This window comes from Arvicola amphibius, chromosome 7 (genome assembly GCF_903992535.2).
Source record: "Arvicola amphibius chromosome 7, mArvAmp1.2, whole genome shotgun sequence".
NCBI lineage: Eukaryota > Metazoa > Chordata > Mammalia > Rodentia > Cricetidae > Arvicola > Arvicola amphibius.
Window position 1 is genome coordinate 52,644,581 of NC_052053.1, and position 20,462 is coordinate 52,665,042.

Here is a 20,462-nt window from a genome sequence, read left to right on the forward strand (position 1 = left end):
TCAGCTTGCAGTGAACGCCGCTCTTAGGCTGGAACACACCCTCCTGTTGGACTGGTGCTTGCATCTTTGCTTAAACACTGCAGGAATGAGAATTTACAAAGTCCAATTTCAATGAGGATGTTTAGGACACAACAGGGAGGGGACAACCATGCAGCACATCTACTTCCAATGCCCCAAAGCCCAAGACCAGCAATTAATTACTGTCGTCAAGATTTTACCCAAGGTAAAAAGAAAAAAGCCAAGATGTTTCCTACTTTAAAAAAAGTTTAGGGGCTGGAGCGTTAGCTCAGCAGTTAAAAGCCTTGGCTGCTCTTCAGAGGACTTGGGTTCAATCCCCAGCACCCATATGGCAGCTCACAACTGTCTGCGACTCTTGTTCCAGGGGATCCGATATCCACACACAGATACACACACAGGCCAAACATCAAAGCACATAAAAGTCAAACTGAATTTTGTAAATTCTATAAAATAATCTTGGGCGCCCAAACATTTCCCAAGGTGCCTTGCACACTTCAGCCTTCATGTGGAAAAGCACTACGAGCACAGCAGGAATCCTGAGGACCAACAACTCCATTTTCCAGGAAAACACACAAACGGAGTGCCCTTCAGTCTCACATGCTACCACTGCCAGTATAAATACTGGCTAAATTGAGAAAGCAGTACTTCAAGAACTCTCTCATGGGAGCTGAAGCCACAGCGCAGCAGCTAAGAACACTGGCTGCTCTTCCAGAGGACGCAGGCAGCAGTCCCAGCACCCACAAGGCAGTTTGCCACCATCTGTAACTCCAGTTCCAGGGCACCTGGTGCCCTCCTCTGGACTCCACGGGCACTGCATAAACTTGGTACACAGGCAGACAGGCAAACACCTATACACATAACATAAAATAGATACATCTGGGGGGAAAAAAAGAATTCCAGCCTGACCGCAAAGCAGTGGGTCTTAGGGGGATTTATCTGCCCCCGGAGCAGTGCTGCCTTTGACCCCCAAGTCCAGAGGCATTACCAATACCAAATTCTACCTCACCACTTGACTGGGTAGTAGTGTGGCTCTACACCTCAAACCCACCACCTTCGCTCCACAGAAAAGAGCCCTGCTGCAACATCCACATCTCATGTTTATTTCCACAGTGATAACATGGAATATGTTTAGCTACCATTACAGAGAGAGAGAGAGAGAGAGAGAGAGAGAGAGAGAGAGATATCTCGATTTACAAGTTAAGTCCCATTAACAATGAATTTTAACTATTCAAGATCTTCTGTTGACTTAACATCCACTGAACCAATGCTGAAGCAGATGTCAGACTCCCACCTCGTCGCAGAGCCATGCCATAGCTTGGCCTGCAATGTACTTATGATGGGCTGGGTCGTCTGACACCAAGGCGAGGTTGACAATGACAGCCCACGAAGAACATGGCTTTCCTGACCCAACATTTAAAAGGACATTTTGTGGCTCTAGTTTTGATCCCTCCCTAAAGGCAGACACCACACCCACATTCCTGTGTAAATTCCTATTGGGGTTTGCAGGGACCGGGAAGAGGTGGAAGCAGGAAGAAAGCCCAGCTTCTTTTGGCACAGTGTGGCCGAGTTCTCTGCCCATCTGCTCGTGTCTGTCACAGGTCCCTTACAAGATGCCTGTATTGCTGCCAGCAACAAGGGACCTGACAGTGTGGGACCGCAGCATTTGTCACAACAGCCAACCACGGTCAGGAACACACAAGGTGGAACCAGCCAGTGACGGCCTATGTACAAGACTTGTGCTTGAGGCTTTGGTGTGAGTCCTCGGCCAGCTTCTCCGGCACCAAAGCCCATTCTGATTAACTGCTGATGTACAATGCAAACCAAACTATGGAAACACTTTTTTTTTTTTTCCAGAAGAGGGCAATAAAGGCACAGAAACCTGCCAAAATAGATTTTTTTTTCACATAAGAATAGTGTGGCTGATCAAAATAGTTTAACACTAGTAAAACCTGGATCAGTAGAGCAGACGATACAAATTAGTTTTAAAAAATGACATTCACTGAATTCCTGGTCTGTGCATTCAATGTGAATAATCATCAAAAACAGATGACAATTAAGGGTCTGAAAGGGACCCTGTCTGTGGCTTCTACTCAAGTGTGTAGGGGCAAAGGGCATGGCACACCTGGCTATGTGCTGCTTGTCCTATGTAACACATGACAGAGTCTGTCCTGGTGTGCAGGCTCAACACTTGTCCATGGTGGCACATGCCTACATGATTTCCCCATCAAATTCCACTATATACAAATACACTAATAAATATTTCTGGTTTTGCTTTTAAGCTCAGCTTAAATTTTGTCAAGGAAACCATTTCACAAGAGGGAACGTCACAGCCTACTCTCAGCAGCTGTCCTTGTTTATTAGTCTGAAGATGCCCATATTACATCAAATATAAATATGTATCATATTTACATTCCTTCTTCACTGTCGACAGGAGAGTGTATCTATGGGAAGGGCTGCAGCACACACTCCTGAAACCCTCAGTGCAGCTGGCCTCCTGCTCCAATGCCGTGAGACAGGGTCTTACAAGACGCACACTGTTCTTTCTAAAATGAAAGGGACAAATAGGGAACCCACGAAAGAAGAGCTGGACGTTTCCTAAAAGATTCTTTTTTTTTTTTTAAATATTTCAAAACACCTGGAAAAAACATGGTCCCTTTTGCGGTACTACTCTCTACTCGGGGACAAGAAATAAAATACACAACTCAGGAAGGTTGAAAGGAGAGAGAACCAGCGTGTTAGCTTGTTAATCTGCTTAGGAAGAGCCACTGGAAACGTCTGGAAGCTGTACATATTAGACAAAACAATCTTCACACTGTCTTAGAGAGCTGTTTCCTGGCAACGGTCATTTCCTGTCGTCGATGGTTTTAATGAACTCCACGGCGGCTGTGAACTGCATCCACCAGTAGGACTCCTCTCCAGACAGACAGCTGGCGTAGAAGCTGCTGATGTACTGTACCGTGGACAGCAGGCAGGGCGGGTTGGCCTAGACAGGTGGAAAATAAGAACGAGCCATTACTCGTGGGCTGCTGGCAGAGCCATCTCAGCACCTGTGACAGGATGCCATGCCACCATCTGGACAATGATCCCTAAACTGTTTTGGAAATAAGCACCTTCAAGGGATTTGAACCCATCTATGACCCTGCTCGGAGGCCACACAAACTATCAGACCCTACCGAGAGACCCACCTTTATCAGCACGAACACCAGCACAGGGACAAAGTCATCTGCCCCAGGGACAGAGTCCTCGTTGGCCAGACTAAGGAGGTTCATGATGGTGGAACACATCCTCAGGATGCACTGCACTTTGTCCCGCGGAGTCTTGTAAGCACTTATTGTCCTGATCTCTGACTGTGCAGATGGCCACGGGGCCTCACGCAGATAAACCTAAGCCAGATGGTAGACAACATACAGATCACAAATCCAACAGCAACCTGCACTGCAGCCACGGTGCCTGTCCCATCAAGCTGAGGACAAGGGACTGTTTTCTTCTCTCCCACCCAAGACATCAGGACAGAGACGGTACACCACAGAGCCTGGACGTCAGGACAGAGACGGTACACCACAGAGCCTGGAGCTCAGAACTGTCCCGTGTTTCTGACAAAACTGGGCTGAGACTTTCCAGAAGCACAGACAAGTCAGCAGAAGTCAATGTAAACATCATTATGGATATTTGCTGCAGCAGTTCTAGAAAAAAAACTAACTCGAAGCCCAGGATGGTGGCAGAAGCTTGTGAAACCAGCACTTGGGTGATCAAGGAAGGAGGATCAGGAGTCTAAAGCCAGCCTCAGCAACACATCAGGCTTGAAGCCAGATTGGAATACATAGGAACCTGTTACTACTTGGGAGGTAGAAGCAAGTGGATCTCTGTGAGTTCAAGGACAGCCTAGTCAACATAGTGAGACCCTGTCTCAAAAAACAACCACAATAACAAGAACCTATCTCAAAAAAAATATAAACAAATAAATAAGCAAGACAACAAAAAGCCCACACTAAAGATAATGTAAAACTTCATAGACTTTATGTTTCATTATAAGGAATTTCTGTTTTTGTTTTGTTTTTCAAGACAGGGTTTCTCTGTGCAGCCCTGGCTGTCCTGGAACTTGCTCTGTAGCCCAGGCTGGCTTTAACTCACAGAGATCCACTGCCCCTGCCTCCCGAGTGCTGGGGTTAAAGTGTGCACCACCGCCCGGCTTCACTGTAAGGAAGTTTCACAACCAGAAGCCTTAAGCAGTTGACACCCTGCAGCCTCCTCAGGAGAAAGCGCAGGAGCGCTCATCTGAGCAGCTGTCCTGAGGCCATGCAGACCTGAACATTTTTTTCAGGAACAATTCTTATCTGGCAGAAGGTGTGCAGGGACAGCATATGCCTGCCAAGGAACAGAGTCACTGAAGGGAACCCTCCCTGTGGGTTCTTCCTGCTCTTCCTCTAAGGTCCTTTTCCACACTAGGTAAGTTAAGTCCCGGAAGGACCCTCAGAACAGTGACAGTTACACGGAAGAGCACTGGGAAGTGGTGTTTTCTACTGTGGGGTACTTAGGGGCCTTGCTCCAGTGGAGGCCCTCTGCCCAACATCCGCACGGCACACAAGCCCCCATTACCTCTGGAATCTGCAGGGCTCTATGGTTGGCAGTCACCACTTTAGACAGTCTCTGGATGTGTTCATGCAGAACCCTGAAAAGTACCCAGAATTCACACGTAAATGCACATTTCTGGAAACAGAGAGTGCAAACAGTCGCGATTGTATTTATCAAAACAAAGTATCTTACTTCTAGATACAGTAACATTATGGCTGAGGCTCTCTTAGTCATAAGTATACTTTATTTGAAAAGGCTCCTCCTAGCTCAGCATGTGCTACAAGGTAATTAGAGGCTAGTCTGACTATGTAGAAAACAGTCCCCCAAAACAAGAACAACAAAAAAGGTCATATTATATACTCCAAGCAAGGCAATGGAAACCTGTAATTGCAGCCATAGTATAAGGGAGGGATTAGGAAGACACAGCCAGCTTAGACTACAGAGCAAGACTATTTCTACTCAAGATTCACTTAGACAAGATCAGGTGCTTTCAGGGTGATGGCCAGAGAAAAATGGCTCAATAAAAACAAAAAACAAAACAAAAAAAGATTCACTTAGAGCTGGGCATGGTGGTGTACACCTTTAATCACAGCACTTGGGAGGAAGAGGTAGGCAGATCTCAGTGAGTTTGAGGCCAGCTTGGTCTACAGAGCAAGTTTCAGGACAGCCAGGGCTACATAGAGAAACCCTGTCTTGAAAAGCCAAAAACAACAACAAACAAACAAACAAACAAACAAAAACTACTTAGAAATGCGGAGGGGCTGGAGAGATGGCTCAGCAATAAAGCACTCCAGAGAACCCAAGTTCTGCTCTCAGTGCCCAGGTCGGGCAGCTCATACTGCCTGTAAGTCTAGCTGCCTTTAGGGCATGGCCCCTCACATATACATGTACATGCTTACACAGACATATACATATAAATATAAACAAAAATTGTTAAAATGTTTTAAAAAGAAATAAATGCTGAGTGAGCTGAGAGGATGTGGGAGTATGGAGGATGCTGGAGTATGGAGGATGCGGGAGGATGGAGGATGCTGGAGTATGGGAGATGCAGGAATATGGAGGATGCTGGAGTATGGAGGATACAGGAGGATGGAGGATGCTGGAGTATGGAGGATGCGGGATTTTGGAGGATGCGGGAGGATGGAGGATGCTGGAGTATGGAGGATGCGGGAGGATGGGGGATACAGGAGTATGGAGGATGCGGGAGGATGGAGGATGCAGGAGGATGGGGGATGCGGGAGTATGGAGGATGCGGGAGTATAGGGGATGTGGGAGTATGGGGGATGCGGGAGTATGGAGGATGTGGAAGTATGGAGGATGCGGAAGGATGGGGGATGCGGGAGTATGGAGGATGCGGGAGTATAGGGGATGTGGGAGTATGGGGGATGCGGGAGTATGGAGGATGTGGAAGTATGGAGGATGCGGAAGGATGGGGGATGCGGGAGTATGGAGGATGCGGGAGTATGGAGGATGCTGGAGTATGGGGGATGCAGAAGGATGGAGGATGCAGAAGGATGGAGGATGCGGAAGGATGGGGGATGCGGGAGTATGGAGGATGCGGGAGGATGGGGGATGCGGGAGTATGGAGGATGCCGGAGTATGGAGGAAGCCAGCATCCCAGGCAGAGGAAAAGGACTGACTGAGCTTGAATACTGTTCAAAGAAAAGGAAGAAAACAGAAGGAAGTAACTAGTAGGAGGGGTCATAGGCAAAGACCACAGCTCACAGGTGGAGACAGGACTTCACTACCTGCCTGCCTTCATTTCGATAACCATATTAAGGTTTTAATATAATTAATATAATTAATTAATTAATATAATTAAGTTAAAGATCTGCCTCTGCGGCAGGGGCTAAATCCAGCCTTCTGGCTTCTGATCCTTTCTGCATCTTATAGTCTGTAAAACCTGCAGGAACGGATGAGGCAGTGGGTAGGAATAAACTCTCTGTGGTACACATAGCATCAATATCCCAACTCCGTATCCCATGACTGATTCGCAAACAGGTGCTCAAAGAGGAAAGGGGCCCAGGGTGAGCAAGCACCCTGAGGCCAAAAGCACGTGGCTGGGGAAGCTGGAATAATCCTAACGCCCACTTCACAGAGAGGTATATTCTCTCAAACACGTCTGTAGGATTGAGTGTGACTCAGTGGTAGAGCGAACATAAAACCCAATGTGTGAACATACGCACACATACAAAAACCTGCAAAAACCAAAAACTACTGGTAGCCTTCCTTGAAACCCTACCACACTGACTTCTGAGGGTCCCTGGGCACCTAAGTCATTGCTGGAAAACATGGTGATGTCAGTATGGTTGGGGCAGAAACCAGTTTGTGAAGTAGCAGATAGGGAAACAGAAGGAATGGCACCAAAATAGCTCAGTTGGGAGAGTATTAGACTGAAGGAAAACAAGAAAAACAAAAAAGCTAATACTTTTTACTCTTCTAGTACTCTTCATCACAGCCCACCCCTGGCAAATTATTCCTTTTTTTTTTTTTTTTTTTTTAAAGACAGGTCTCACTATGGACTGTGTACTCCTCGGCCTTCCCAAGGCTGATTACAGAACTTCCCTTACCCAGCTCTGCGTTCTTTTCCACTTACTGTAACACTGAGATCAAACCCAGGGCTTTTTTGTTTGTTTGTTTTTTGGTTTTTTTCGAGACAGGGTTTCTCTGTAGCTTTGGAGCCTGTCCTGGAACTAGCTCTTGTAGACCAGGCTGGTCTCGAACTCACAGAGATCCGCCTTTCTCTGCCTCCCAAGTGCTGGGATTAAAGGCGTGCGCCACCGCCGCCCAGCAAACCCAGGGCTTTTGTAGCTTACCACAGAGCTACATCCCTTGCCCACAAGATAATTTTTAAAAACAGCTTTATTGAGGTGTAAGTCATATACCATACAATTGTGGATGCTTGTTGATATTCAAATATTAATTCTCAATAAATATATAATGAGCACACATTTATATATGTTCTTGATGCTGTAACACAGTGACGAGTAAAAGTGGTTTTGTTGTTTCACAGGGAACAGGGTCTCATGTAGTAGCCTGCGTTGGCCTTGAGATAAACCTCTTGCCTAAGCTGTCAAGTGCTGGGCTTACCGGCATAAGAGACCACACTTGATTTAAGAGTTTATTTCGCACTCTTATGATGGACACAGCCCAGCAGGGAAGAGAGCATGTGGTAATGAACAGGGGAAGAGCGGGAGAAATGCAAAGGGAAACTGAAGGCCTAGGTTCGGACCCCTGGCCTCCCCATGCGTCTCTCTAGCCCCAGATCTGCAATGGTGGAGGAGATAGGAAGATCCCAGGTGATTGGTGGCCAGCCAGGTTAGCTGAACTGTCCAGCCTTAGCAAATACCTTGTCTTAGAAATAGATCAAGAGCAACTGAAAAAGACACAAGCTGACCTTTGGCCTCCCCACACAGAGAAGAGTGCTTGCCTAGCATGCACTAGACCATAAGTACCAGACTAGCGGGGGGGGGGGGGGGATGAATGAGAAACTGAAAATACGCAGGTCACAGCCATCTGTAACTCTAGTTCTAGAGGATCTGAAGCCCCCTTCTGGACTCAGAGGGCATCAGACACGCACATGGTGCACATGAAGACCAAACAAAATACATGTAAAATAAAAATCTTTGAAAAAGAAAAGAAACCATGACTCAAACAAATAGCAAACAACAACTACAGACTATTAAAGGTGTGAACATGAGCAGTTTCTGCTGGGAAGGAAATGGTTTCCTAAGGAAGGATGCCGGGGCCAAGTGAAACAACTAGCAAGAATTTATCCCTCAGTGCAGACCCAGAACACCATCTGAGGCAGGTACACAGCAGAGCCTTTCAGAAACTACACGAGGTCATACTACTCTCTTCCTACTGTGCACAACCCTGCCAACAGGGTGTTCTCATGCATGCTGACTGCACAGCTGATGAGTGAAATGGTAACTGATATATCTCCCTTTACAACTTCACGCTCTACAAAGGTCCAGTCCAGCACAGACGCACTCACTGGTCACGGAGTATGTCCCCGTCCTGGTTAGGGTAGAAAGCAAGCTTGAAGATCCGATTCATCACACTCCGCTCGATGGCCAGCTGGGCATCCTGCAGCTGCTCCTCACTGGCGTTCTGCCATATGACATCCTGAGCCATTGCACCATACAGAAACTGCAGGAAGTCCTCCACTTGAGCAGTTTTATCGTCAGCGGCAGTAAGTTTCTGAAAGTCTCCAAGGAAAACAGTCATCTTTAAAATATGCTACGAAGTAACTCTAAAAGGACTCACAGTGGACCCCACATATCTACTCTGTTCCCATCATCCTTATCTCCAGTGCTACATGGAAAAGTTAGAAATAAACACTGGTTTTTTTTTTTCATCTCTTTTTTATATTTACTTATTTCTAGGGAGAGTGTGCAGCTAGCATAGCACACGTGGAGGTCAGAACCACTTGTAGGAGCTGGTTTTCTCCACCATACGAGTCCCAGGAATCACACTCAGGTCATCAGGCATGGTGACAAACGCCTTTATTCCCCGAGCCATCTTCCCTGCCCTGGTCATAAGTTCTAAAGCACACACTGAGTGCTGGGAATAAAGGCGTGTACCACTACCGCCTGGCTTTAATTCTTAATATATAGATACTCAATCTGAGAGAAAAATAATGCAACTTAGAGATGTGATATCAACGCTGATTACTTTTAGATGCTTGTGCTGGAAGCACTGGGGACTGCCAGGTCACCGCTACCACTGAACTTAGGTTCTCACTATGCCTTCACTTTTTTTTTTTTTTTTTTTATGCCTTCACTTTTAATCTTGAGACAGGTTAGCCTTGAATTCCTAATTCTCCTCCCAGGTCTTAAATTCACTCAATATTCCCAGAAACCCTTGAATGTAGGATCTTCCGGCCTCAGGCCCCTGAGCAGCTTACAGAACGTAACACCATACCCATAGTTTTCTTTTTTCCTTTGAGATAATGTCTTACCTTGTAACCAAGGCTGACTTAAATTTACCGTCCTCTTCCAGCCCCCAAGTGCTAGGTTATAGGTATTGGGTTTCAAAGGTTAAGAGCCGGGCATGATAGTACACAACTCAAATCCCAGGACTCGGGATACACAGTCAGAGACAGAATGATCTCTGTGATTTCAAGGCCGCCAGGGATACAGAGCAAGACTTTGTCGCCCCATCTCCCCAAAAACAAAGCAATCAAACAAAGAAAAAGCCCAACAAAACACACACACACAGACAGACCACACACAAAAGTGAAGCTGCCATTTGATTTCTACATTATTGCAGATTTCTGCTTTGTGAGTGGCCTGCATTTTCGGCATCTGGCTCTACTGAATTAACACTCCATCCCATGTGATAATGTGCACCTAGACAGGAAGCACATCCTGGAGGCAGGGTTGTCGAGATCTGTGGCCACCCACCCATTCTGAGCAGAGGTTGCTCGTCTCCAAACCTTCAGTTTTCACTCCAGTAGCTAAGCAGCGGACACAGGGGTGGCTTCCCTACCTATCCTGAGTTAGGTACCGTGTCCACAGAGCAGACAGCAGTGTGAAGTGGACAGTGAGAGCTGGCCAGCATCTGTAGGATAATGATCTGGTCCTCCCTCCAGCGTGCTGGAACAGCAGCAGCCCACGACTGGAAAGGCTGTGAGTCCTGAACGAGTCCCTTCAAGTGACAGCTCTGAATTTAGACAGTGACCCCATCTGGACCACGCTGGTACTGACAGCAGTTTCAGGCAGCCCATCTGTGGTAGAAAATTCCTTCAGCATAGCTCTGGGAGCCTTTTACGTTTCCCTCCATCTTTCTCTTTTCTTTCTTTCTTTCTTTTTTCTTTTTTTTTGATAAATCTTTTATTATTTATTTTTTTAAAGATTTCTTTTTTTCTATGTAGACGATTGCTTTGTTTGCATGTATGTCTGTGTGTCTGTATGTCCACATGTATCTTCTGATGATAAAAGAGGGAAATGGAGTTATGGATATTTGTGAGCTGCCACGTGGGTACTAGGTATCAAACCTTGGTCCCCTGCAAAAACATCGGGTATTCTTACAAAGTGTTGACCTAACTCTCCAGCCTATTTAGGGTTTCAGCCAAAAATCTGGACTGTGTTCACCCAAAACTTCTCCCTGTCTTTTTAGAGAATCAATCCCAAAGTCATTCCAAGAACGCAAAACCTTGGGCCTGGGAGATGGCTCCGTGGGTAACGACGATTGCTGGCAACCACAAGACCAAGTCAGGTCCTGTGATGGCGATGACTGCCATCAACCTGACCACAGCTGGGTCATTTGAAGTAGAAAGATCACTTCTAATCTGGATCTTTTGAGGTGTGATTGTACACCTTTAATCTGGGCCGCACATTCTGCTGGCAGTCTATATAAAGAACATGGAAGAGAAGGGAACATTTGCTCTCTGCCTGCTTGCCTTACTCTTGCTGGCAAGTGAATTCCTTCACTGGAATTACAGCCTATTTCTTCAGAATTCTGGTGTATAATGAAGACTAGCTGAGACTAAATAACTACCAGATTCTTGGACCTTCCGTTTATGGGCAGCTATTGTTGGACTAGCTGAACAACAAACTGTAAGTCATTCTTATAAATCCCACACATAAATAAATATATAGTTCTATCAGTTATGTTCCTCTAGAGAACCCTGACTAGTCCAGATCCCACGGAATCACACAGTGGAAGGAGAGAACCAACTCCGTCAAGATATCTTATCCTTCCATCACATGCTAAGGCATGCCCCAGCCCCCCAAAAATTTATAAATAAAAGTCATAAAAATAAATCTTAGCTATAGATGACTCAGCAGTTAAAAGCAGCTTGCTACTCTTCCGGAGGATGGGAGTTTGGTTCCCAGCACCCAGGTGCACCTTACAACTGCTTGTAACTTGAATACCAGGAGATCTGATCTCTCTTCTGGCTTTTACACACACACACACACACACACACACACACACACACGCACGCACGCACGCACACACTCACACACACACACACACGCACTCACACACACAAATACTAAAAATCTAATTATTATTATTTTTACTGTGTATAGGTGATTTGCTGCACATGTCCGTGCATCATGTATGTGCCTGGTCCCTGCATACACTAGAAGAGAGCAAATCCCTGAACCAGCACTATAGATGATTATAAGCTGCTGCTATGTGGGGACTGGGAATTGAACCCTGGTCCTCAGGAAGAGCAGCCAGTGCTCATAACTGCTGAGCCATCTCACCAGTCTTCAAAATCTGGAAGGAAGGAAAGAAGGAAGGAAATGGGTAGTTAAGTAACTTAAGTCTCTAAATCAGCAAAGCAAAACAATTCTCCCATCTCACATGGCTGAGATGTTTGTCTGAATGCATTTAGTTACCTTGAATGAACTCCCTGATCTTCTTTTCTTTGCTCTCAAGCAGTAACCGTACACATACAGTGGTAAAATACCGATTGGCTACCTCTTTGTCCCGCAAAACTCTTTGCAAGAGCCTTTCCAAGTGAGCCTGTGTGGTCTGCAGTCCTTGTCGACAGCGGGTGAGATAAGCAATATATGGGGCTCTTTTCCTGAAGGGAAGAAAGTACTACTGGTTATCAGATGTATACAGCATGTACTTACATACTTTCTTCAGCAACTAGGAGTGTTCATTTTTTAAAACAATTACTTTATAGACTGTGATTTTTACAAGCTGGCACAAGAGGATGTAGACAAGCATCTTGGGAACTACCTACACTGCCAGCTTAAGAAAGAAAACACTTATACATGGTTCTGTGGTACATATCATTGGCACCTAACTTCCTACGTCTCCAAGGTCCTCTGCAAACTCACTTATTATGAAAACATAGTCTCCATACTTGTAGGACTCCACAGTTAACAGAAAATCGGCTGCTGAACAAAATACAAATTATATACACCAGATCACTAAGTAACCACTACCACTTATTTGCTTAGTGTTGATGTAATGAGATCCCTAAGACTAGGAGCTTCCATTCTGCCTATGTGCAGCACTCATATTCCCCCATACTGGCTAGGCCTTCCCAGCAAAATTCCTAAGATTATTTCTGCTTCCCTGGCCCTCTAGAGTCTTTCCTAACACATGTAAAAATATATATAAGTCATAACCTAGTCATCCTGGCCTCACAGTGGCAGAAAACTTATTTACCTGCTTTTAAAAGATTATCACTATAAACACATGAGTACAACTGTGCCAAGCATGCATGTAGAGCTCACAGACAGCTTTTGTGAAGTCAGTTCTCTCCTTCCACCTTTGTGTGAGTTCTGGAGATCTCACTTAGGCTGTTAAGCTTCCATGGCGTGTGCCTCATTCTGCTGCCCCACCTACCCTTTCTTTGCAGACCGGATCCCTTACTTACCTGGAGTCTGCAAGCTTGGCTAGTCAGCAAGCCCCCAGGACTCATATGAATCCCTTTCCCTCGAAAAGGAGTTGCAGGTACATCCCACCATGCCCAGCTTTTGCCTGGTGCTGGAGAACCAAACTCAGGTCCTCATGGCTGTACTTTACTGAGCTGCTTCCCCAACCTCTTCTTTACCTCCTTTTATGCAAAGTTGAAGTAAGTTACACTTCTTTATTATCAAGAACTGTTGGTAACAACATTTCTAAACTGTGTTGTTTAAAAAGCTCTATCTAAGTAAAGATAGTCACATAGCTTCATTTCTTCAATAAAGACCAACTAAAACAAGAAGCCTCTCTCAAAACAAAGAAACACCACAAAACAGCGCCAGCTTGCAGTCAGATCCATAAACTGGCTGGGTTGGGAACAGTACCTGTAGTCTTCAGCAATGGATGCCAGCAGCTTCCTACAAGTCCTATTGTCAAAGCGGCACACACAACGCATTGTTTCTTGAAGTTGAGCCATTAAGTTCTTATCTTGTAAATTAATTGCTTCAGCTATTTGAACTTTTAAGAAGCATACAATTTCATTGTCTAAAAATAAAACAAAACAAGAGTTCTGTTAGGGTATCCACACCCTCTCAGCATTTGGGCTATCAATCCTGTTGCACAGCAAACCATTAGAGCCAAACAGTACTGCCACTCTTGTTAAGAAAATAAATAATCAGAAATCACAGTACCAGGAGTTGGGCAGAAGGCTCAGTGATTAAGAGCCCATGTTGCTCTTCCAGAGGACTGGAGCTCAGATCCCGCACCCACCCTAGGCGTCTCACAACTGTCTGAACTCCAGCTCCACACACGGCAAACACACAGTTACTTATATAAATCTTTAAAAAGGGGGGATCAAAGTACTCTTAAATCACTTAAATGAATTTCTGTCAGTGGGCAGCTAAAGGAGGCAGCTGTGCATGTGGGAGAGAGAGAGTCATGGGGTTGACTTGCCTTCTGGGTCTGTGTGGTCAGGCAGTCCATTCCTTGTTGAGTGGGTTAGCACTGGAAAGGCCACCGAGTCCGCAGAGCAAAGAGCAAGCCTCAGCTTCTTTTTTACATCTCTGAGGAGTAGGTGCAGGGTACATTAATTTACTTTCACAGAAATGATCACATCCTTTTTTTGTGGCTGGAGCTGGGACCCAGACTTCCAGCTAAGCACATCCCCATCCAGAAATGGCACATTTTACTGATTTCTACACATACGTAATTATGTTAGCTCAGAACTCAAATGATTCTTTAAGAAAAGATCAGTTTCAGCTGACTGATACCTCTAGTTCCTAAATGAGAGGTTTGGAAGTGTGCTCTGCGCAAGTCCAGTCAGGTCACCACAATTAGTCAAAAACTCCTAAGATCTAAGCACACTAAGGTCACAGAAAGTGCTGAGAGTGGACAGAGGACATGTCACAGCACAGACACCTACAGCCAACCTGCATGCTGTCTACTAGTCACACATCAGTCCTGCAAAAGACAAGCCCATCCATTGCCAAAAACAAAACAAAACAAAACAAACAAACTAAACAAAAAAGCCACACTTGCTGTGTTCTACTGCTTGGAGGTTTTGTGCTGAGATCAGATTCTCTAGCTTCCCACCTACTGCATGTGGTGGCACAGCCTCTTTAGCAGAGGCTGCCTTCTAGCCTTCCACAGCAACACGGTATTTCTTTCCCATCCTAGAACCTATGGCCCTTCCTGGTCCTGTGGGGGTGTTTAAAGAAGAGAATTTGATGCCCTGGAAAAAAAACAACTGTTTCTTCTTCCATGGATCAACACATGCCCACTTCATGACTTGGGCCTTGCCTTAGCAGATTTGTCCCTACTAAACAACTAATGTAGAAATCAAACTCATCAAACAGAATATTTACCATGGTCCTAGTTTGCTTTCTGTTATGATAAACACCATGACCAAAAGCAACGTGGGAAGAAAACCGTTTATTGGGCTCCTATGTCGGGATCACAGTCCATCACTGAGGGAGGTCAGGGCAGGGACTCATGCAGGAACAGAAGCAGGAGTCACGGGGGAAAGCTGCTTGCTGGCTTGCTCAGCCCCCACCTTAATGTATTTTTTTACTGTTTTAAATTATGTGTACATGTGTATATTTGTGCATATGAGTGCAGCCTCCTATTGTGGCCAGAAGTGCCAGACCCCCTGGAGCTGAAGTCGCACATGACTATGAGTCACCTGATGAGGGTGCAGGGACTTGAACTTGGGTCCTCTGGGAGAGCAGTGCAATCTCTCAGCCACTGAGCCACCTCTCTAGCCCTCAGCTTGCTTTCTAATACAGTCCAGAATCACCTGCTCACGGGTAGAACTGCCCACAGCGGACCGGCTGGGTACTCCCACAGTTGCAGAATATTAGACGTGTTAGATTTGTTTATGCTGTGGAACATTTGTTTTAACGATGTGAAGATGTGTTGTTGCATCCTTTTATGCTCTATTTGTTTAACTCTGTGATTCTTTGCCTGTCTAAAGCACCTGATTCATCTAATAAAGAGCTGAATGACGGATAGCAAGGCAGGGCTGGCAGGTAGAGAGAAAAACAGGAGAAATCTGGTCAAGAAGGAGGAGGAGCAAGAACAAGGAAAGGAGAACTGTGGGGCCAGCCACCCAACCATACAGAGAGCCATGGAGTAAGAGTGAAAGTAAGATATAAAGTAGAGAAAGGTAAAGCCCAGAGACAAAAAACAGATGGCATAATTTAAGAAAAGCTGGCTAGAAATAAGTCAAACTAAGGCCAGGCATTGAAAAGGAATGATAAGACTCCGTGTGTGGTGTGTGATATATTTAGGAGCTGGGTGATGCCCCTCCAAAGTCAAAACAGTAAAACAACCAACAGCATCCCACTTCAACCATCAATCATGAAAATGCCTCAAAGACACACCACTGGCCAAGCCAATGGAGACAATTCCTCATTTGGGGTACTGTCTTCCCAGGTGATTCTAGTTTGTAACAAGTTGACAAAAATTAACCAGTATATCCATTTTGCCAAGAATGTCATAAAATATATTATGGTAAAGTCACCTGATTTACAGTTTTTTAAAAAAAGATTTATTTACTTATTTATTTGTTGCATGGACAGTGTTCTGCCTGCAGGCCAGAAGAGGGCACCAGATCTCATTACAGATGGTTGTGAGCCACCATGTGGTTGCTGGGAATTGAACTCAGGACCTCTGGAAGAGCAGTCGGTGCTTTTAACCTCAGAGCCATATGTCCGACCCTAAAATAATGTTTACAGTTTAAAAATAAATAAATTATTAAAATAAAAAAATCAGCTAGGCAAGGGTGCTGTACTCCTCCTTGTCCAAGGAAGCAGCATCTCCTTACCAAGCAAATGCCATGTTCCCAAACCTACTTTCTCAAGCCCTGCAGGAGGAGGCTGCAGGGAATAGAGAGGATGTCAGGACTAAGCTCCAGTGCTCAGTGGAATGATCCTACAACTATTCCTGATTATCTGGATCCCCCACCATGCCCCACACAGGCTGCTGTTTTGTGCAAATGGTGGTACTGCAACTTGTTTAAGCTACTTGTTGTGGAAGGCTACTTTACTTTTTAAAAATTTATTTATTTGTTTGTTTGTTTATTTATTTATTATGTATACAATATTCTGTCTGTGTGTATGCCTGCAGGCCAGAAGAGGGCACCAGACCCCATTACAGATGGTTGTGAGCCACCATATGGTTGCTGGGACTTGAACTTAGGATCTTTGGAAGAGCAGGCAATGCTCTTAACCTCTGAGCCATCTCTCCAGTCCCATGGAAGGTTACTTTAACTACACAAAGATGAGTTACATTTATTTGTGATGCATTTGTTTAACAATGTATAGATGTTTTGCCTTGCCTGCCTAAGGTACCTTATTGGTCTAATAAAAGGCTAAATGGCCAATAGCTAGGCAGTGGAGGGACAGACAGGGCTAGTGGACAGAGAGAATAAGTAGGAATAGGAATTCAGGCTGAGAGAGAATGAGGAAGAAAGAGAGGAAGACACCCAGTACCAGCCAGCCAGGCAGCTGTCAGCCAACCAGACATGGAGTTGACACAGAGTAGAATATACAGAATGAAAGAAAGAAAGGTAAAAAGCCCCAAGGCAAAATGTGAATGAAGAAAACCAGGTTAAAATAAGTTATAAGGGCTAGTGGAACAATCATAAGATAAGGCTGAACATTCATAATTAATAAGTCTCCGTGTCTTTATTTAGGAGCTGGTTGGTGGCCGGAAAGAAAGCCTGCTACATAGGAGTACTTTTTTAATCCCTGAATTAATGTTTTTGATATCTGATATCCACAACTGAAGTATTTTCTTTAAAAAAAAAAAAGTATTCCATTGTATAGTTCTGGCTGGTCTGAAACTCTCTCTGTAGACTCAAATTCAGAGATCTGCCTGCCTACATCCTGAATGCTGGGACTAAAGGCATGCATTACCACACCTAGCATGAAGTGAGTTTTCTTACTAAATAGCATTTCATTTTTCTCTTTAACGCACGTGTGCATGTATGTACATGTGTAAGTACATAGATGACACAGGACAACCTCAATGTCATTCCTTAAGAGATGCCATCAACCTTGTTTTTTGAGATAGGGTCTCACTGGCTAAGAGTTAGACTAGGACAACTGGCCAGGGAGCCCTGGGCTCCAGTGCTAAGATGACAAGTGAACACCACCATGCTCAGCTTTTCCAGGTGGACATTCACCTTAGGTCCGCACACTGTGTGTGCAGCAAGCACTTCATCGTCCAGCCGCTCTTTATACTTAGCAACTGGTTGACTCGAAATGACTGAAATGGGGATTAAAAAGTCCAAACCCCAAACTTCCAACTCTGGAAAGAAATACCTGTAAGAGAAAGCAGCATCCTGGGGGTGGGCTGCTTGGCTGGCTGAGTCTGGGAGGTCGTCGGCGGAGATGTTCTGCAGCGCTTCATCCCGGGGAGAGTCCTGAGCACTTTCACCATCACCCATGACCTCTAAACAAAACCCGAACCCAAGAAAGGGAGAACCCACGTCAATGTGAAAATTTCTGGTACTAGTAGGTGTTCAGAGCAACTTAATCATGAGTTAGCTTATCTCAAAATAAGAGTTCTTAGAGAAAAAAAAAAAAAAAACAAATTTCAGATACATAACCAGGTTATCAACAACAACAATGTATCAAGAGAGCAGATACGAAAGCAGAAATGGTTGCTCTTCCTATCCCAGTCCAAAATAGTCAATACTTGAGATAACTTCATAAAGCTCATATTCCAAAATCGGAGTCACTAAGCCACAGAACTAAGAGCCTCAAAAGCATTTTAAACAATACTCTCACTTTAGAGACACAGACTCCAGTCCTGGCAGAAGATCCTTTGGTTGGCCAAATGCCCTCACCCTTTTCTGGCCTCCATGGGTACTGCACATGTGCTGCACAGACATACATGCAGGCAAAAATACCCATACATATAAAAAAATTAATCTTAAAAAAAGAGATCAAGGTTATCCACTGTTACAGTTAGTTTGATGCAAGCCTGTGTTACATGAGACTGTCTTGAAAAAAGAAAAAAAAAAGACTTCCAAGTCAAAAGGAATAAACTGATCCTGAATATAATAAAGACACTGTATAGGAAACTATGACAAAATGTTAGTAGCTGGTAAGTCTAAATATAAGGTTTATTAACCTTTACTTACTGCTATTTAAAAAGCTCCCCCCCAAAAAAAAAGGTTAGAAATGATGGCAGATTGGCACATGCCTATAATTTTAGCACTTTGGAGGAAGGAGGATTCTGAGTTCAAAGGCAGCCTGACCTACAGAGTAAGACCCTGTCTTCCCACCCTACTACCCTGAAAAGGAAAAACAAAAAGATGGAATTCCTCCTTGCCATCATTTCCTCTTCAGCCTTAGGTATCCGCCTCAGAGCAGCTCATGCTACTGCTTGCTGATGAATCTTGTAGAAAATGCTCTCAGCATATGCAGGCATAGACAGATTTAGCAAACTGCTTATGGTTTTATATGCTTTTGCTTTCCCTTTATCTTGAGGATTCCATATTTTTACGAGTATTCCTCCATGAAAAGAGAGAACCCTGTAGAAAAGAGGTACCAAGCAACAGAGGTGCCGTGGCTCATGTCAGTTACCACAACTCCACTAAAGTTCCTAACTACATCAAATCACTCTTCTCTAGACAGTAAAAAAGAATTCTCTCTCACTAAAACATGCACCAAGTTTCTCTGGGCTATCACCCCAGACTCATCAGATAACCCTAAGCCATCTGAACATCTGGGTGCCAGGTGTAGTGGAATAGTACAGAGAGGGGCATGTTAATCTGACCTGACCTCTGACCTCTAGACGGCCTATTTGAAAGGCTACTGCAGTCAGGACTCTTGTTATCACCATAGTAAACTGATACTGTTAGATCCATGATAGTTATCACCTGCACTCTCGTCATTGGCCATTGCTCCTTCACTGGGGCTGGTCCGTTTAATGGCATTCCGATATTTGTCCAGAATATCTTCAGCAACCTGAGTCTGTGCACTGAGCCTAGGGCTGGGCTCATCTGCAGAGGAAAAGAAAGAGAGCATTATTTCCCTGGGTTTATACCAACCCTGCTGTTAGTACGACACCAGTAGTATAATCCCAAAGGCAGATTAGGAGGTCAGACTAAAAAGGGCACCTATCTCAGTGTTACGAGGCGCCATGCAGCTGCCTACTCAAGCCCACTGCTAGGTCTGAGAGCTTTCCCAAAGCAGGACACAGGAAGCATCACTCCACCTCAGCACTACTGCAGTTCTGCACGACTGTGTCAAAGTCCAGGGCAGAAAGGAGTCTAAAGCGCTTGCTCAAGTCACAGTAACGGTCAATTCATGTTAACAAAACTTCTACCAATGGTTCCTTTTTTAGGATCGGGGGACAAAAAAAAGAAAAGTCTTGCTATATAACCCAGGCTGACCTTTAACTCACTGTGTAGCCCAAGGTCAGGCTTTGAGTTTGTGGTTCTATCTAAGCCTGCCGAGTACTAAGACTTGAAACACACCACCACACCAATCCCAACAGTAAATTTTTATATACACAATCAGATATCTCCGTGCTGAAGGAAAAAAATAACTATTTAAAATTAGACTTAAATCCTTTATTAATTTTGATGAAATTAAAACGGTTTTCCCATTCCCTCTTTATACCGCATCTGAACGTTTCCCTCACAGCCCACCTGTTCGTGACAGGGCCACGGTCGGGCACAGCACTCCATTCCGACAGCAGGCACTGGCACTGCTACAGAACCCAGGGCTCTCCCTGGGGATGTTACCCTGACAACCAAACTGTTGAGCTAGCTTGCTGTCATGATACATGCTGTAACTCCAGCGCATGGGAAGTAGAAGCAAGAGAATTGTGAAATTGTGAATTTAAGGCCAGCCTAGGTTATAGTGAGACTCTGTCTCAAAAAAAAAAAAAAAAAAAGACAAGCTCAGAGGTTGAGACTTGCTCAATGTTTCCAGGGCCCTGAGTTTTGATTCCCAGCACCACACACACAAGTCAGCTAC

General features: G+C 44.8%; 1 protein-coding gene across 9 annotated transcripts in view; it reads right to left on the reverse strand.

Moving 5' to 3' along the window:
• Window positions 1–1,097: 1,097 nt before the first annotated feature.
• The window catches only part of Gapvd1 (GTPase activating protein and VPS9 domains 1), a 76,448-nt gene continuing 57,083 nt past the window's right edge, over window positions 1,098–20,462 (reverse strand). For all 9 annotated transcript variants that reach the window (XM_038335938.1, XM_038335935.1, XM_038335937.1 and 6 more), the window contains 9 exons: window positions 19,358–19,480; window positions 17,793–17,922; window positions 13,921–14,030; window positions 13,353–13,512; window positions 11,946–12,133; window positions 8,588–8,801; window positions 4,615–4,687; window positions 3,204–3,401; window positions 1,098–3,001 (listed from right to left, as the gene is read on the reverse strand). In XM_038335938.1, the coding sequence (XP_038191866.1) occupies window positions 2,861–3,001; window positions 3,204–3,401; window positions 4,615–4,687; window positions 8,588–8,801; window positions 11,946–12,133; window positions 13,353–13,512; window positions 13,921–14,030; window positions 17,793–17,922; window positions 19,358–19,480 (1,337 nt within the window). In that variant the 3' untranslated portion in view covers window positions 1,098–2,860. The remainder of the gene's footprint in view (window positions 3,002–3,203; window positions 3,402–4,614; window positions 4,688–8,587; window positions 8,802–11,945; window positions 12,134–13,352; window positions 13,513–13,920; window positions 14,031–17,792; window positions 17,923–19,357; window positions 19,481–20,462) is intronic.